The sequence below is a fragment of the Ascaphus truei genome, unplaced genomic scaffold (genome assembly GCF_040206685.1).
Source record: "Ascaphus truei isolate aAscTru1 unplaced genomic scaffold, aAscTru1.hap1 HAP1_SCAFFOLD_754, whole genome shotgun sequence".
In the NCBI taxonomy this organism is placed as follows: domain Eukaryota; kingdom Metazoa; phylum Chordata; class Amphibia; order Anura; family Ascaphidae; genus Ascaphus; species Ascaphus truei.
Genome location: NW_027457089.1, coordinates 2,713 through 14,736, shown reverse-complemented (window position 1 = coordinate 14,736; position 12,024 = coordinate 2,713). Strand labels below are relative to the sequence as shown.

The 12,024-nt window shown below is 58.0% G+C and overlaps 1 protein-coding gene across 1 annotated transcript in view; it reads right to left on the bottom strand.

The window, feature by feature from the left end:
• Window positions 1–9,526, bottom strand: part of DBT (dihydrolipoamide branched chain transacylase E2) — a 49,483-nt gene extending 39,957 nt beyond the window's left edge. The window contains exon 1 of the mRNA XM_075584810.1: window positions 9,403–9,526. Coding sequence (XP_075440925.1) covers window positions 9,403–9,414 — 12 coding nt within the window. The 5' untranslated portion in view covers window positions 9,415–9,526. The remainder of the gene's footprint in view (window positions 1–9,402) is intronic.
• Between the last annotated feature and the right edge of the window lie 2,498 nt (window positions 9,527–12,024).

Sequence of the window (12,024 nt, the reverse complement as noted above, 5' to 3'; positions counted from 1 at the left end):
GGTAACGCCCAGCCTCCCACCTCCCACATTATAATGTGACGTTCTTCCTGCCCGGGTAACGCCCAGCCTCCCACCCCCCACATTATATTGCGACGTTCTGCCTGCCTGGGTAACGCCCAGCCTCCCACCCCCCACATTATAATGAGACGTTCTTCCTGCCCGGGTAATACCCAGCCTCCCACCCCCCACATTATAATGAGACGTTCTTCCTGCCCGGGTAACGCCCAGCCTCCCACCCCCCACATTATATTGCGACGTTCTGCCTGCGTAACGCCCAGCCTCCCACCTCCCACATTATAATGAGACGTTCTTCCTGCCCGGGTAATGCCCAGCCTCCCACCCCCCACATTATAATCAGACGTTCTTCCTGCCCGGGTAACGCCCAGCCTCCCACCCCCCACATTATATTGCGACGTTCTGCCTGCCTGGGTAACGCCCAGCCTCCCACCCCCACATTATAATGAGACGTTCTTCCTGCCTGGGTAACGCCCAGCCTCCCACATTATAATGCGACGTTCTTCCTGCCCGGGTAACGCCCAGCCTCTCACCCCCCACATTATAATGAGACGTTCTTCCTGCCCGGGTAATGCCCAGCCTCCCACATTATAATGCGACATTCTTACTGCCAGGGTAACGCCCAGCCTCCCACATTATAATGCGACGTTCTGCCTGCCTGGGTAACGCCCAGCCTCCCACCCCCCACATTATAATGCGACGTTCTTCTTGCCCGGGAAACGCCCAGCCTCCCACATTATAATGCGACGTTCTTCCTGCTCGGGTAACGCCCAGCCTCCCACATTATAATGCGACGTTCTTCCTGCACGGGTAACGCCCAGCCTCCCACATTATAATGCGACGTTCTTCCTGCCCGGGTAACGCCCAGCCTCCCACCTCTCACATTATAATGCGACGTTCTTCCTGCCCGGGTAACGTCCTGCCTCCCACCCCCCACATTATAATGCAACGTTCTTCCTGCCCGGGTAACGCCCAGCCTCCCATCTCCCACATTATAATGCGACGTTCTTCCTGCCCGGGTAACGCCCAGCCTCCCACCCCCCACATTATAATGCGACGTTCTTCCTGCACGGGTAACGCCCAGCCTCCCACCCCCCACATTATAATGCGACGTACTTCCTGCCCGGGTAACGCCCAGCCTCCCACCTCCCACATTATAATGCGACGTTCTTCCTGCCCGGGTAACGCCCAGCCCCCCACCTCCCACATTATAATGCGACGTTCTTCCTGCCCGGGAAACGCCCAGCCTCCCACCTCCCACATTATAATGCGACGTTCTTCCTGCCCGGGTAACGCTCAGCCTCCCACCTCCCACATTATAATGCGATGTTCTTCCTGCCCGGGTAACGCCCAGACTCCCACCCCCCACATTATAATGCAACGTTCTGCCTGCCTGGGTAACGCCCAGCCTCCCACCCCCCACATTATAATGAGACGTTCTTTCTGCCCGGGTAACGCCCAGCCTCCCACCTCCCACATTATAATGTGACGTTCTTCCTGCCCGGGTAACGCCCAGCCTCCCACCCCCCACATTATATTGCGACGTTCTGCCTGCCTGGGTAACGCCCAGCCTCCCACCCCCCACATTATAATGAGACGTTCTTCCTGCCCGGGTAATGCCCAGCCTCCCACCCCCCACATTATAATGAGACGTTCTTCCTGCCCGGGTAACGCCCAGCCTCCCACCCCCCACATTATATTGCGACGTTCTGCCTGCGTAACGCCCAGCCTCCCACCTCCCACATTATAATGAGACGTTCTTCCTGCCCGGGTAATGCCCAGCCTCCCACCCCCCACATTATAATGAGACGTTCTTCCTGCCCGGGTAACGCCCAGCCTCCCACCCCCCACATTATATTGCGACGTTCTGCCTGCCTGGGTAACGCCCAGCCTCCCACCCCCACATTATAATGAGACGTTCTTCCTGCCTGGGTAACGCCCAGCCTCCCACATTATAATGCGACGTTCTTCCTGCCCGGGTAACGCCCAGCCTCTCACCCCCCACATTATAATGAGACGTTCTTCCTGCCCGGGTAATGCCCAGCCTCCCACATTATAATGCGACATTCTTACTGCCAGGGTAACGCCCAGCCTCCCACATTATAATGCGACGTTCTGCCTGCCTGGGTAACGCCCAGCCTCCCACCCCCCACATTATAATGCGACGTTCTTCTTGCCCGGGAAACGCCCAGCCTCCCACATTATAATGCGACGTTCTTCCTGCTCGGGTAACGCCCAGCCTCCCACATTATAATGCGACGTTCTTCCTGCACGGGTAACGCCCAGCCTCCCACATTATAATGCGACGTTCTTCCTGCCCGGGTAACGCCCAGCCTCCCACCTCTCACATTATAATGCGACGTTCTTCCTGCCCGGGTAACGTCCTGCCTCCCACCCCCCACATTATAATGCAACGTTCTTCCTGCCCGGGTAACGCCCAGCCTCCCATCTCCCACATTATAATGCGACGTTCTTCCTGCCCGGGTAACGCCCAGCCTCCCACCCCCCACATTATAATGCGACGTTCTTCCTGCACGGGTAACGCCCAGCCTCCCACCCCCCACATTATAATGCGACGTTCTTCCTGCACGGGTAACGCCCAGCCTCCCACATTATAATGCGACGTTCTTCCTGCCCGGGTAACGCCCAGCCTCCCACCTCTCACATTATAATGCGACGTTCTTCCTGCCCGGGTAACGTCCTGCCTCCCACCCCCCACATTATAATGCAACGTTCTTCCTGCCCGGGTAACGCCCAGCCTCCCACCTCCCACATTATATTGCGACGTTCTGCCTGCCTGGGTAACGCCCAGCCTCCCACCCCCCACATTATAATGCGACGTTCTTCCTGCCCGGGTAACGCCCAGCCTCCCACCCCCCACATTATAATGCAACGTTCTTCCTGCCCGGGTAATGCCCAGCCTCCCACCCCCCACATTATAATGCAATGTTCTTCCTGCCCGGGTAACGCCCAGCCTCCTACATTATAATGCGACGTTCTTCCTGCCCGGATAACGCCCAGCCTCCCACATTATAATGCGACGTTCTTCCTGCCCGGGTAACGCCCAGCCTCCCACCTCTCACATTATAATGCGACGTTCTTCCTGCCCGGGTAACGTCCTGCCTCCCACCCCCCACATTATAATGCAACGTTCTTCCTGCCCGGGTAACGCCCAGCCTCCCACCTCCCACATTATATTGCGACGTTCTGCCTGCCTGGGTAACGCCCAGCCTCCCACCCCCCACATTATAATGCGACGTTCTTCCTGCCCGGGTAACGCCCAGCCTCCCACCCCCCACATTATAATGCAACGTTCTTCCTGCCCGGGTAATGCCCAGCCTCCCACCCCCCACATTATAATGCAATGTTCTTCCTGCCCGGGTAACGCCCAGCCTCCTACATTATAATGCGACGTTCTTCCTGCCCGGATAACGCCCAGCCTCCCACATTATAATGCGACGTTCTTCCTGCCCGGGTAATGCCAGCCTCCCACATTATAATGCGACGTTCTTCCTGCCCGGATAACGCCCAGCCTCCCACATTATAATGCGACGTTCTTCCTGCCCGGGGAATGCCAGCCTCCCACATTATAATGCGACGTTCTTCCTGCCCGGGTAACGCCCAGCCTCCCACATTATAATGCGACGTTCTTCCTGCCCGGGTAACGCCCAGCCTCCCACCCCCCACATTATAATGCGACGTTCTTCCTGCCCGGGTAACGCCCAGCCTCTCACCTCCCACATTATAATGCGACGTTCTTCCTGCCCGGGTAACGCCCAGCCTCCCACCCCCCACATTATAATGCGACGTTCTTCCTGCCCGGGTAACGCCCAGCCCCCCACCTCCCACATTATAATGCGATGTTCTTCCTGCCTGGGTAACGCCCAGCCTCCCACCTCCCACATTATAATGCGACGTTCTTCCTGCCCGGGTAATGCCCAGCCTCCCACATTATAATGCGACATTCTTACTGCCCGGGTAACGCCCAGCCTCCCACATTATAATGCGACGTTCTTCCTGTCCGGGTAACGCCCAGCCTCCCACATTATAATGCGACGTTCTTCCTGCCCGGGTAACGCCCAGCCTCCCACATTATAATGCGACGTTCTTCCTGCCCGGGTAACGCCCAGCCTCCCACCCCCCACATTATAATGCAACGTTCTTGCTGCCCGGGTAACGCCCAGCCTCCCACATTATAATGCGACGTTCTTCCTGCCCGGGAAACGCCCAGCCTCCCACCCCCCACATTATAATGCAACGTTCTTGCTGCCCGGTTAACTCCCAGCCTCCCACCTCCCACATTATAATGCAACGTTCTTCCTGCCCGGGTAACGCCCAGCCTCCCACCCCCCACATTATAATGCGACGTTCTTCCTGCCCGGGTAACGCCCAGCCTCCCACCCCCCACATTATAATGCAACGTTCTTCCTGCCCGGGTAATGCCCAGCCTCCCACCCCCCACATTATAATGCAACGTTCTTCCTGCCCGGGTAATGCCCAGCCTCCCACCCCCCACATTATAATGCAATGTTCTTCCTGCCCGGGTAACGCCCAGCCTCCTACATTATAATGCGACGTTCTTCCTGCCCGGGTAACGCCCAGCCTCCCACATTATAATGCGACGTTCTTCCTGCCCGGGTAGTGCCAGCCTCCCACATTATAATGCGACGTTCTTCCTGCCCGGATAACGCCCAGCCTCCCACATTATAATGCGACGTTCTTCCTGCCCGGGTAATGCCAGCCTCCCACATTATAATGCGACGTTCTTCCTGCCCGGATAACGCCCAGCCTCCCACATTATAATGCGACGTTCTTCCTGCCCGGGGAATGCCAGCCTCCCACATTATAATGCGACGTTCTTCCTGCCCGGGTAACGCCCAGCCTCCCACCTCCCACATTATAATGCGACGTTCTTCCTGCCCGGGTAACGCCCAGCCTCCCACCCCCCACATTATAATGCGACGTTCTTCCTGCCCGGGTAACGCCCAGCCTCTCACCTCCCACATTATAATGCGACGTTCTTCCTGCCCGGGTAACGCCCAGCCTCCCACCCCCCACATTATAATGCGACGTTCTTCCTGCCCGGGTAACGCCCAGCCCCCCACCTCCCACATTATAATGCGATGTTCTTCCTGCCTGGGTAACGCCCAGCCTCCCACCTCCCACATTATAATGCGACGTTCTTCCTGCCCGGGTAATGCCAGCCTCCCACATTATAATGCGACGTTCTTCCTGCCCGGGTAACGCCCAGCCTCCCACATTATAATGCGACGTTCTTCCTGCCCGGGTAACGCCCAGCCTCCCACCTCCCACATTATAATACGACGTTCTTCCTGCCCGGGTAACGCCCAGCCTCCCACCCCCCACATTATAATGCGACGTTCTTCCTGCCCGGGTAACGCCCAGCCTCCCACCTCCCACATTATAATACGACGTTCTTCCTGCACGGGTAACGCCCAGCCTCCCACATTATAATGCGACGTTCTTCCTGCCCGGGTAACGCCCAGCCTCCCACCTCTCACATTATAATGCGACGTTCTTCCTGCCCGGGTAACGTCCTGCCTCCCACCCCCCACATTATAATGCAACGTTCTTCCTGCCCGGGTAACGCCCAGCCTCCCACCTCCCACATTATATTGCGACGTTCTGCCTGCCTGGGTAACGCCCAGCCTCCCACCCCCCACATTATAATGCGACGTTCTTCCTGCCCGGGTACCGCCCAGCCTCCCACCCCCCACATTATAATGCAACGTTCTTCCTGCCCGGGTAATGCCCAGCCTCCCACCCCCCACATTATAATGCAACGTTCTTCCTGCCCGGGTAATGCCCAGCCTCCCACCCCCCACATTATAATGCAATGTTCTTCCTGCCCGGGTAACGCCCAGCCTCCTACATTATAATGCGACGTTCTTCCTGCCCGGGTAACGCCCAGCCTCCCACATTATAATGCGACGTTCTTCCTGCCCGGGTAGTGCCAGCCTCCCACATTATAATGCGACGTTCTTCCTGCCCGGATAACGCCCAGCCTCCCACATTATAATGCGACGTTCTTCCTGCCCGGGTAATGCCAGCCTCCCACATTATAATGCGACGTTCTTCCTGCCCGGATAACGCCCAGCCTCCCACATTATAATGCGACGTTCTTCCTGCCCGGGGAATGCCAGCCTCCCACATTATAATGCGACGTTCTTCCTGCCCGGGTAACGCCCAGCCTCCCACATTATAATGCGACGTTCTTCCTGCCCGGGTAACGCCCAGCCTCCCACCTCCCACATTATAATGCGACGTTCTTCCTGCCCGGGTAACGCCCAGCCTCCCACCCCCCACATTATAATGCGACGTTCTTCCTGCCCGGGTAACGCCCAGCCTCTCACCTCCCACATTATAATGCGACGTTCTTCCTGCCCGGGTAACGCCCAGCCTCCCACATTATAATGCGACGTTCTTCCTGCCCGGGTAACGCCCAGCCCCCCACCTCCCACATTATAATGCGATGTTCTTCCTGCCTGGGTAACGCCCAGCCTCCCACCTCCCACATTATAATGCGACGTTCTTCCTGCCCGGGTAATGCCAGCCTCCCACATTATAATGCGACGTTCTTCCTGCCCGGGTAACGCCCAGCCTCCCACATTATAATGCGACGTTCTTCCTGCCCGGGTAACGCCCAGCCTCCCACCTCCCACATTATAATACGACGTTCTTCCTGCCCGGGTAACGCCCAGCCTCCCACCCCCCACATTATAATGCGACGTTCTTCCTGCCCGGGTAACGCCCAGCCTCCCACCTCCCACATTATAATGCGACGTTCTTCCTGCCCGGGTAACGCCCAGCCTCCCACCTCCCACATTATAATGCGACGTTCTTCCTGCCCGGGTAACGCCCAGCCTCCCACCTCCCACATTATAATGCGACGTTCTTCCTGCCCGGGTAACGCCCAGCCTCCCACCTCCCACATTATAATGCGACGTTCTTCCTGCCCGGGTAACGCCCAGCCTCCCACCTCCCACATTATAATGCGACGTTCTTCTCATCATTTGCAGCTTTCACCCGTTTCATTTACTTATCACAGCAAAGTCTAAAAGGAAACAGCAGGAAATCTTCCCACGGGTTCCTCCCGGGAGCTTAAGGTAACACACAGAATATGAGCCGGGTGAGGCACTGAGATGCCCCCGTGAGAAGTGGGGAGCTGCCCTTCTCTGGCAGGACGGAACCGGGAGGTTCCAGGGAGTAACCTGCTACTCTGCAGAGACCCTGGCATGCCTGTGTATAAGGGCAGAGCCTTCCCGCGTGCCTGTGTATAAGGGCAGAGCCTCCCCGCGTGCCTGTGTATAAGGGCAGTGCCCCCCGCGTGCCTGTGTATAAGGGCAGAGCTCCCCCCGCGTGCCTGTGTATAAAGGCCCAGGTCCTGCGGGTGCCTGTGTATGAGGGCCTAGGTCCTGCGGGTGCCTGTGTATAAGGGCAGAGCCTCCCCGCGTGCCTGTGTATAAGGGCAGTGCCCCCCGCTGCCTGTGTATAAGGGCAGAGCTCCCCCGCGTGCCTGTGTTTAAAGGCCAGGTCCTGCGGGTGCCTGTGTATGAGGCCCTAGGTCCTGCGGGTGCCTGAGTATAAGGGCCCAGGTCCTGCGGGTGCCTGCGTATAAGGGCCCAGGTCCTGCGGGTGCCTGCGTATAAGGGCCCAGGTCCTGCGGGTGCCTGCGTATAAGGCCCAGGTCCTGCGGGTGCCTGCGTATAAGGGCCCAGGTCCTGCGGGTGCCTGTGTATGAGGGCCTAGGTCCTGCGGGTGCCTGTGTATAAGGGCAGAGCCTCCCCGCGTGCCTGTGTATAAGGGCAGAGCCTTCCCGCGTGCCTGTGTATAAGGGCAGAGCCTCCCCGCGTGCCTGTGTATAAGGGCAGTGCCCCCCGCGTGCCTGTGTATAAGGGCAGAGCTCCCCCGCGTGCCTGTGTTTAAAGGCCCAGGTCCTGCGGGTGCCTGTGTATGAGGGCCTAGGTCCTGCGGGTGCCTGTGTATAAGGGCAGAGCCTCCCCGCGTGCCTGTGTATAAGGGCAGTGCCCCCCGCGTGCCTGTGTATAAGGGCAGAGCTCCCCCGCGTGCCTGTGTTTAAAGGCCAGGTCCTGCGGGTGCCTGTGTATGAGGCCCTAGGTCCTGCGGGTGCCTGAGTATAAGGGCCCAGGTCCTGCGGGTGCCTGCGTATAAGGACCCAGGTCCTGCGGGTGCCTGCGTATAAGGGCCCAGGTCCTGCGGGTGCCTGCGTATAAGGGCCCAGGTCCTGCGGGTGCCTGCCGTATAAGGGCCCAGGTCCTGCGGGTGCCTGTGTATAAGGGCAGAGCTCCCCCGCGTGCCTGTGTTTAAAGGGCCCAGGTCCTGCGGGTGCCTGTGTATGAGGGCCTAGGTCCTGCGGGTGCCTGTGTATAAGGGCAGAGCCTCCCCGCGTGCCTGTGTATAAGGGCAGTGCCCCCCGCGTGCCTGTGTATAAGGGCAGAGCTCCCCCGCGTGCCTGTGTTTAAAGGCCCAGGTCCTGCGGGTGCCTGTGTATGAGGCCCTAGGTCCTGCGGGTGCCTGAGTATAAGGGCCCAGGTCCTGCGGGTGCTGCGTATAAGGGCCCAGGTCCTGCGGGTGCCTGCGTATAAGGGCCCAGGTCCTGCGGGTGCCGGCGTATAAGGGCCCAGGTCCTGCGGGTGCCTGCGTATAAGGGCCCAGGTCCTGCGGTTGCCTGTGTATAAGGGCCCAGGTCCTGCGGTTGCCTGTGTATAAGGGCCCAGGTCCTGCGGTTGCCTGTGTATAAGGGCCCAGGTCCTGCGGTTGCCTGTGTATAAGGGCCCAGGTCCTGCGGTTGCCTGTGTATAAGGGCCCAGGTCCTGCGGTTGCCTGTGTATAAGGGCCCAGGTCCTGCGGTTGCCTGTGTATAAGGGCCCAGGTCCTGCGGTTGCCTGTGTATAAGGGCCCAGGTCCTGCGGTTGGCCTGTGTATAAGGGCCCAGGTCCTGCGGTTGCCTGTGTATAAGGGCCCAGGTCCTGCGGTTGCCTGTGTATAAGGGCCCAGGTCCTGCGGTTGCCTGTGTATAAGGGCCCAGGTCCTGCGGTTGCCTGTGTATAAGGGCCCAGGTCCTGCGGTTGCCTGTGTATAAGGGCCAGGTCCTGCGGTTGCCTGTGTATAAGGGCCAGGTCCTGCGGTTGCCTGTGTATAAGGGCCCAGGTCCTGCGGTTGCCTGTGTATAAGGGCCCAGGGTCCTGCGGTTGCCTGTGTATAAGGGCCCAGGTCCTGCGGGTGCCTGCGTATAAGGGCCCAGGTCCTGCGGGTGCCTGCGTATAAGGGCCCAGGTCCTGCGGGTGCCTGTGTATAAGGGCCCAGGTCCTGCGGGTGCCTGCGTATAACACAACCCGGACTCACATTGTTCTCCATGGCGAGGCGGCGCACGGCCGGCGTAGCGAGCGTTTTGTGCCCCTTGATCTCCTGGTGCGTGTTCTCCTCGTGGGACACGGCGGGCGTCTCCACCACGTCCTCCTCGGGGGCCACGTCTGGAGAAAGAGAGGGGCGAGAGACACACTGAAAGCGCTCAGCCACGTAACACCACCGCCCTGCCGGTTCGCCTCCCCCTGCAACGCGTGGCTTTACACGCCGACATAGTGAGGCCCCGGCAGCAGAAGAGTTAACAGACGACTCGTTTTTCAGGCCCCCGATAATTGGAGGGCGTTCCAGTGATAAGGTGCGAGAGGCGCCCAGCTCAGATCCCCGTCACCCTCATACATTACTCTGCTGTTCCCAGCTCAGATCCCCCGTCACCCTCATACATTACTCTGCTGTTCCCAGACAGATCCCCGTCACCCTCATACATTACTCTGCTGTTCCCAGCTCAGATCCCCCGTCACCCCTCATACATTACTCTGCTGTTCCCAGACAGATCCCCGTCAACCCTCATACATTACTCTGCTGTTCCCAGGACAGATCCCCGTCACCCTCATACATTACTCTGCTGTTCCCAGACAGATCCCCGTCACCCTCATACATTACTCTGCTGTTCCCAGCTCAGATCCCCGTCACCCTCATACATTACTCTGCTGTTCCCAGACAGATCCCCGTCACCCTCATACATTACTCTGCTGTTCCCAGACAGATCCCCGTCACCCCTCATACATTACTCTGCTGTTCCCAGACAGATCCCCGTCACCCCTCATACATTACTCTGCTGTTCCCAGACAGATCCCCGTCACCCTCATACATTACTCTGCTGTTCCCTGACAGATCCCCGTCACCCCTCATACATTACTCTGCTGTTCCCTGACAGATCCCCGTCACCCTCATACATTACTCTGCTGTTCCAGCTCAGATCCCCGTCACCCTCATACATTACTCTGCTGTTCCCAGCTCAGATCCCCGTTACCCCTCATACATTACTCTGCTGTTCCCAGCTCAGATCCCCGTCACCCCTCATACATTACTCTGCTGTTCCCAGCTCAGATCCCCGTCACCCTCATACATTACTCTGCTGTTCCCAGACAGATCCCCGTCACCCCTCATACATTACTCTGCTGTTCCCAGACAGATCCCCGTCACCCCTCATACATTACTCCTGCTGTTCCCAGCTCAGATCCCCGTCACCCTCATACATTACTCTGCTGTTCCCAGACAGATCCCCGTCACCCTCATACATTACTCTGCTGTTCCCTGACAGATCCCCGTCACCCCTCATACATTACTCTGCTGTTCCCTGACAGATCCCCGTCACCCTCATACATTACTCTGCTGTTCCCAGCTCATCCCCGTCACCCTCATACATTACTCTGCTGTTCCCAGCTCAGATCCCCGTTACCCCTCATACATTACTCTGCTGTTCCCAGCTCAGATCCCCGTCACCCCTCATACATTACTCTGCTGTTCCCAGCTCAGATCCCCGTCACCCTCATACATTACTCTGCTGTTCCCAGACAGATCCCCGTCACCCTCATACATACTCTGCTGTTCCCAGCTCAGATCCCCGTCACCCCTCATACATTACTCTGCTGTTCCCAGCTCAGATCCCCGTCACCCTCATACATTACTCTGCTGTTCCCAGACAGATCCCCGTCACCCTCATACATTACTCTGCTGTTCCCAGCTCAGATCCCCGTCACCCTCATACATTACTCTGCTGTTCCCAGCTCAGATCCCCGTCAACCCTCATACATTACTCTGCTTTCCAGCTCAGATCCCCGTCACCCCTCATACATTACTCTGCTGTTCCCAGCTCAGATCCCCGTCACCCTCATACATTACTCTGCTGTTCCCAGACAGATCCCCGTCACCCCTCATACATTACTCTGCTGTTCCCAGCTCAGATCCCCGTCACCCCTCATACATTACTCTGCTGTTCCCAGCTCAGATCCCCGTCACCCCCTCATACATTACTCTGCTGTTCCCTGACAGATCCCCGTCACCCCTCATACATTACTCTGCTGTTCCCTGACAGATCCCCGTCACCCCTCATACATTACTCTGCTGTTCCCAGACAGATCCCCGTCACCCCTCATACATTACTCTGCTGTTCCCAGCTCAGATCCTCGTCACCCCTCATACATTATTCTGCTGTTCCCAGCTCAGATCCCCGTCACCCTCATACATTACTCTGCTGTTCCAGCTCAGATCCCCGTCACCCTCATACATTACTCTGCTGTTCCCAGCTCAGATCCCCGTCACCCCTCATACATTACTCTGCTGTTCCAGCTCAGATCCCCGTCACCCTCATACATTACTCTGCTGTTCCCTGACAGATCCCCGTCACCCCTCATACATTACTCTGCTGTTCCCAGACAGATCCCCCGTCACCCCTCATACATTACTCTGCTGTTCCCAGACAGATCCCCGTCACCCCTCATACATTACTCTGCTGTTCCCAGCTCAGATCCCCGTCACCCTCATACATTACTCTGCTGTTCCCAGCTCAGATCCCCGTCACCCCTCATACATTACTCTGCTGTTCCCAGACAGATCCCCGTCACCCCTCATACATTACTCTGCTGTTCCCAGCTCAGATCC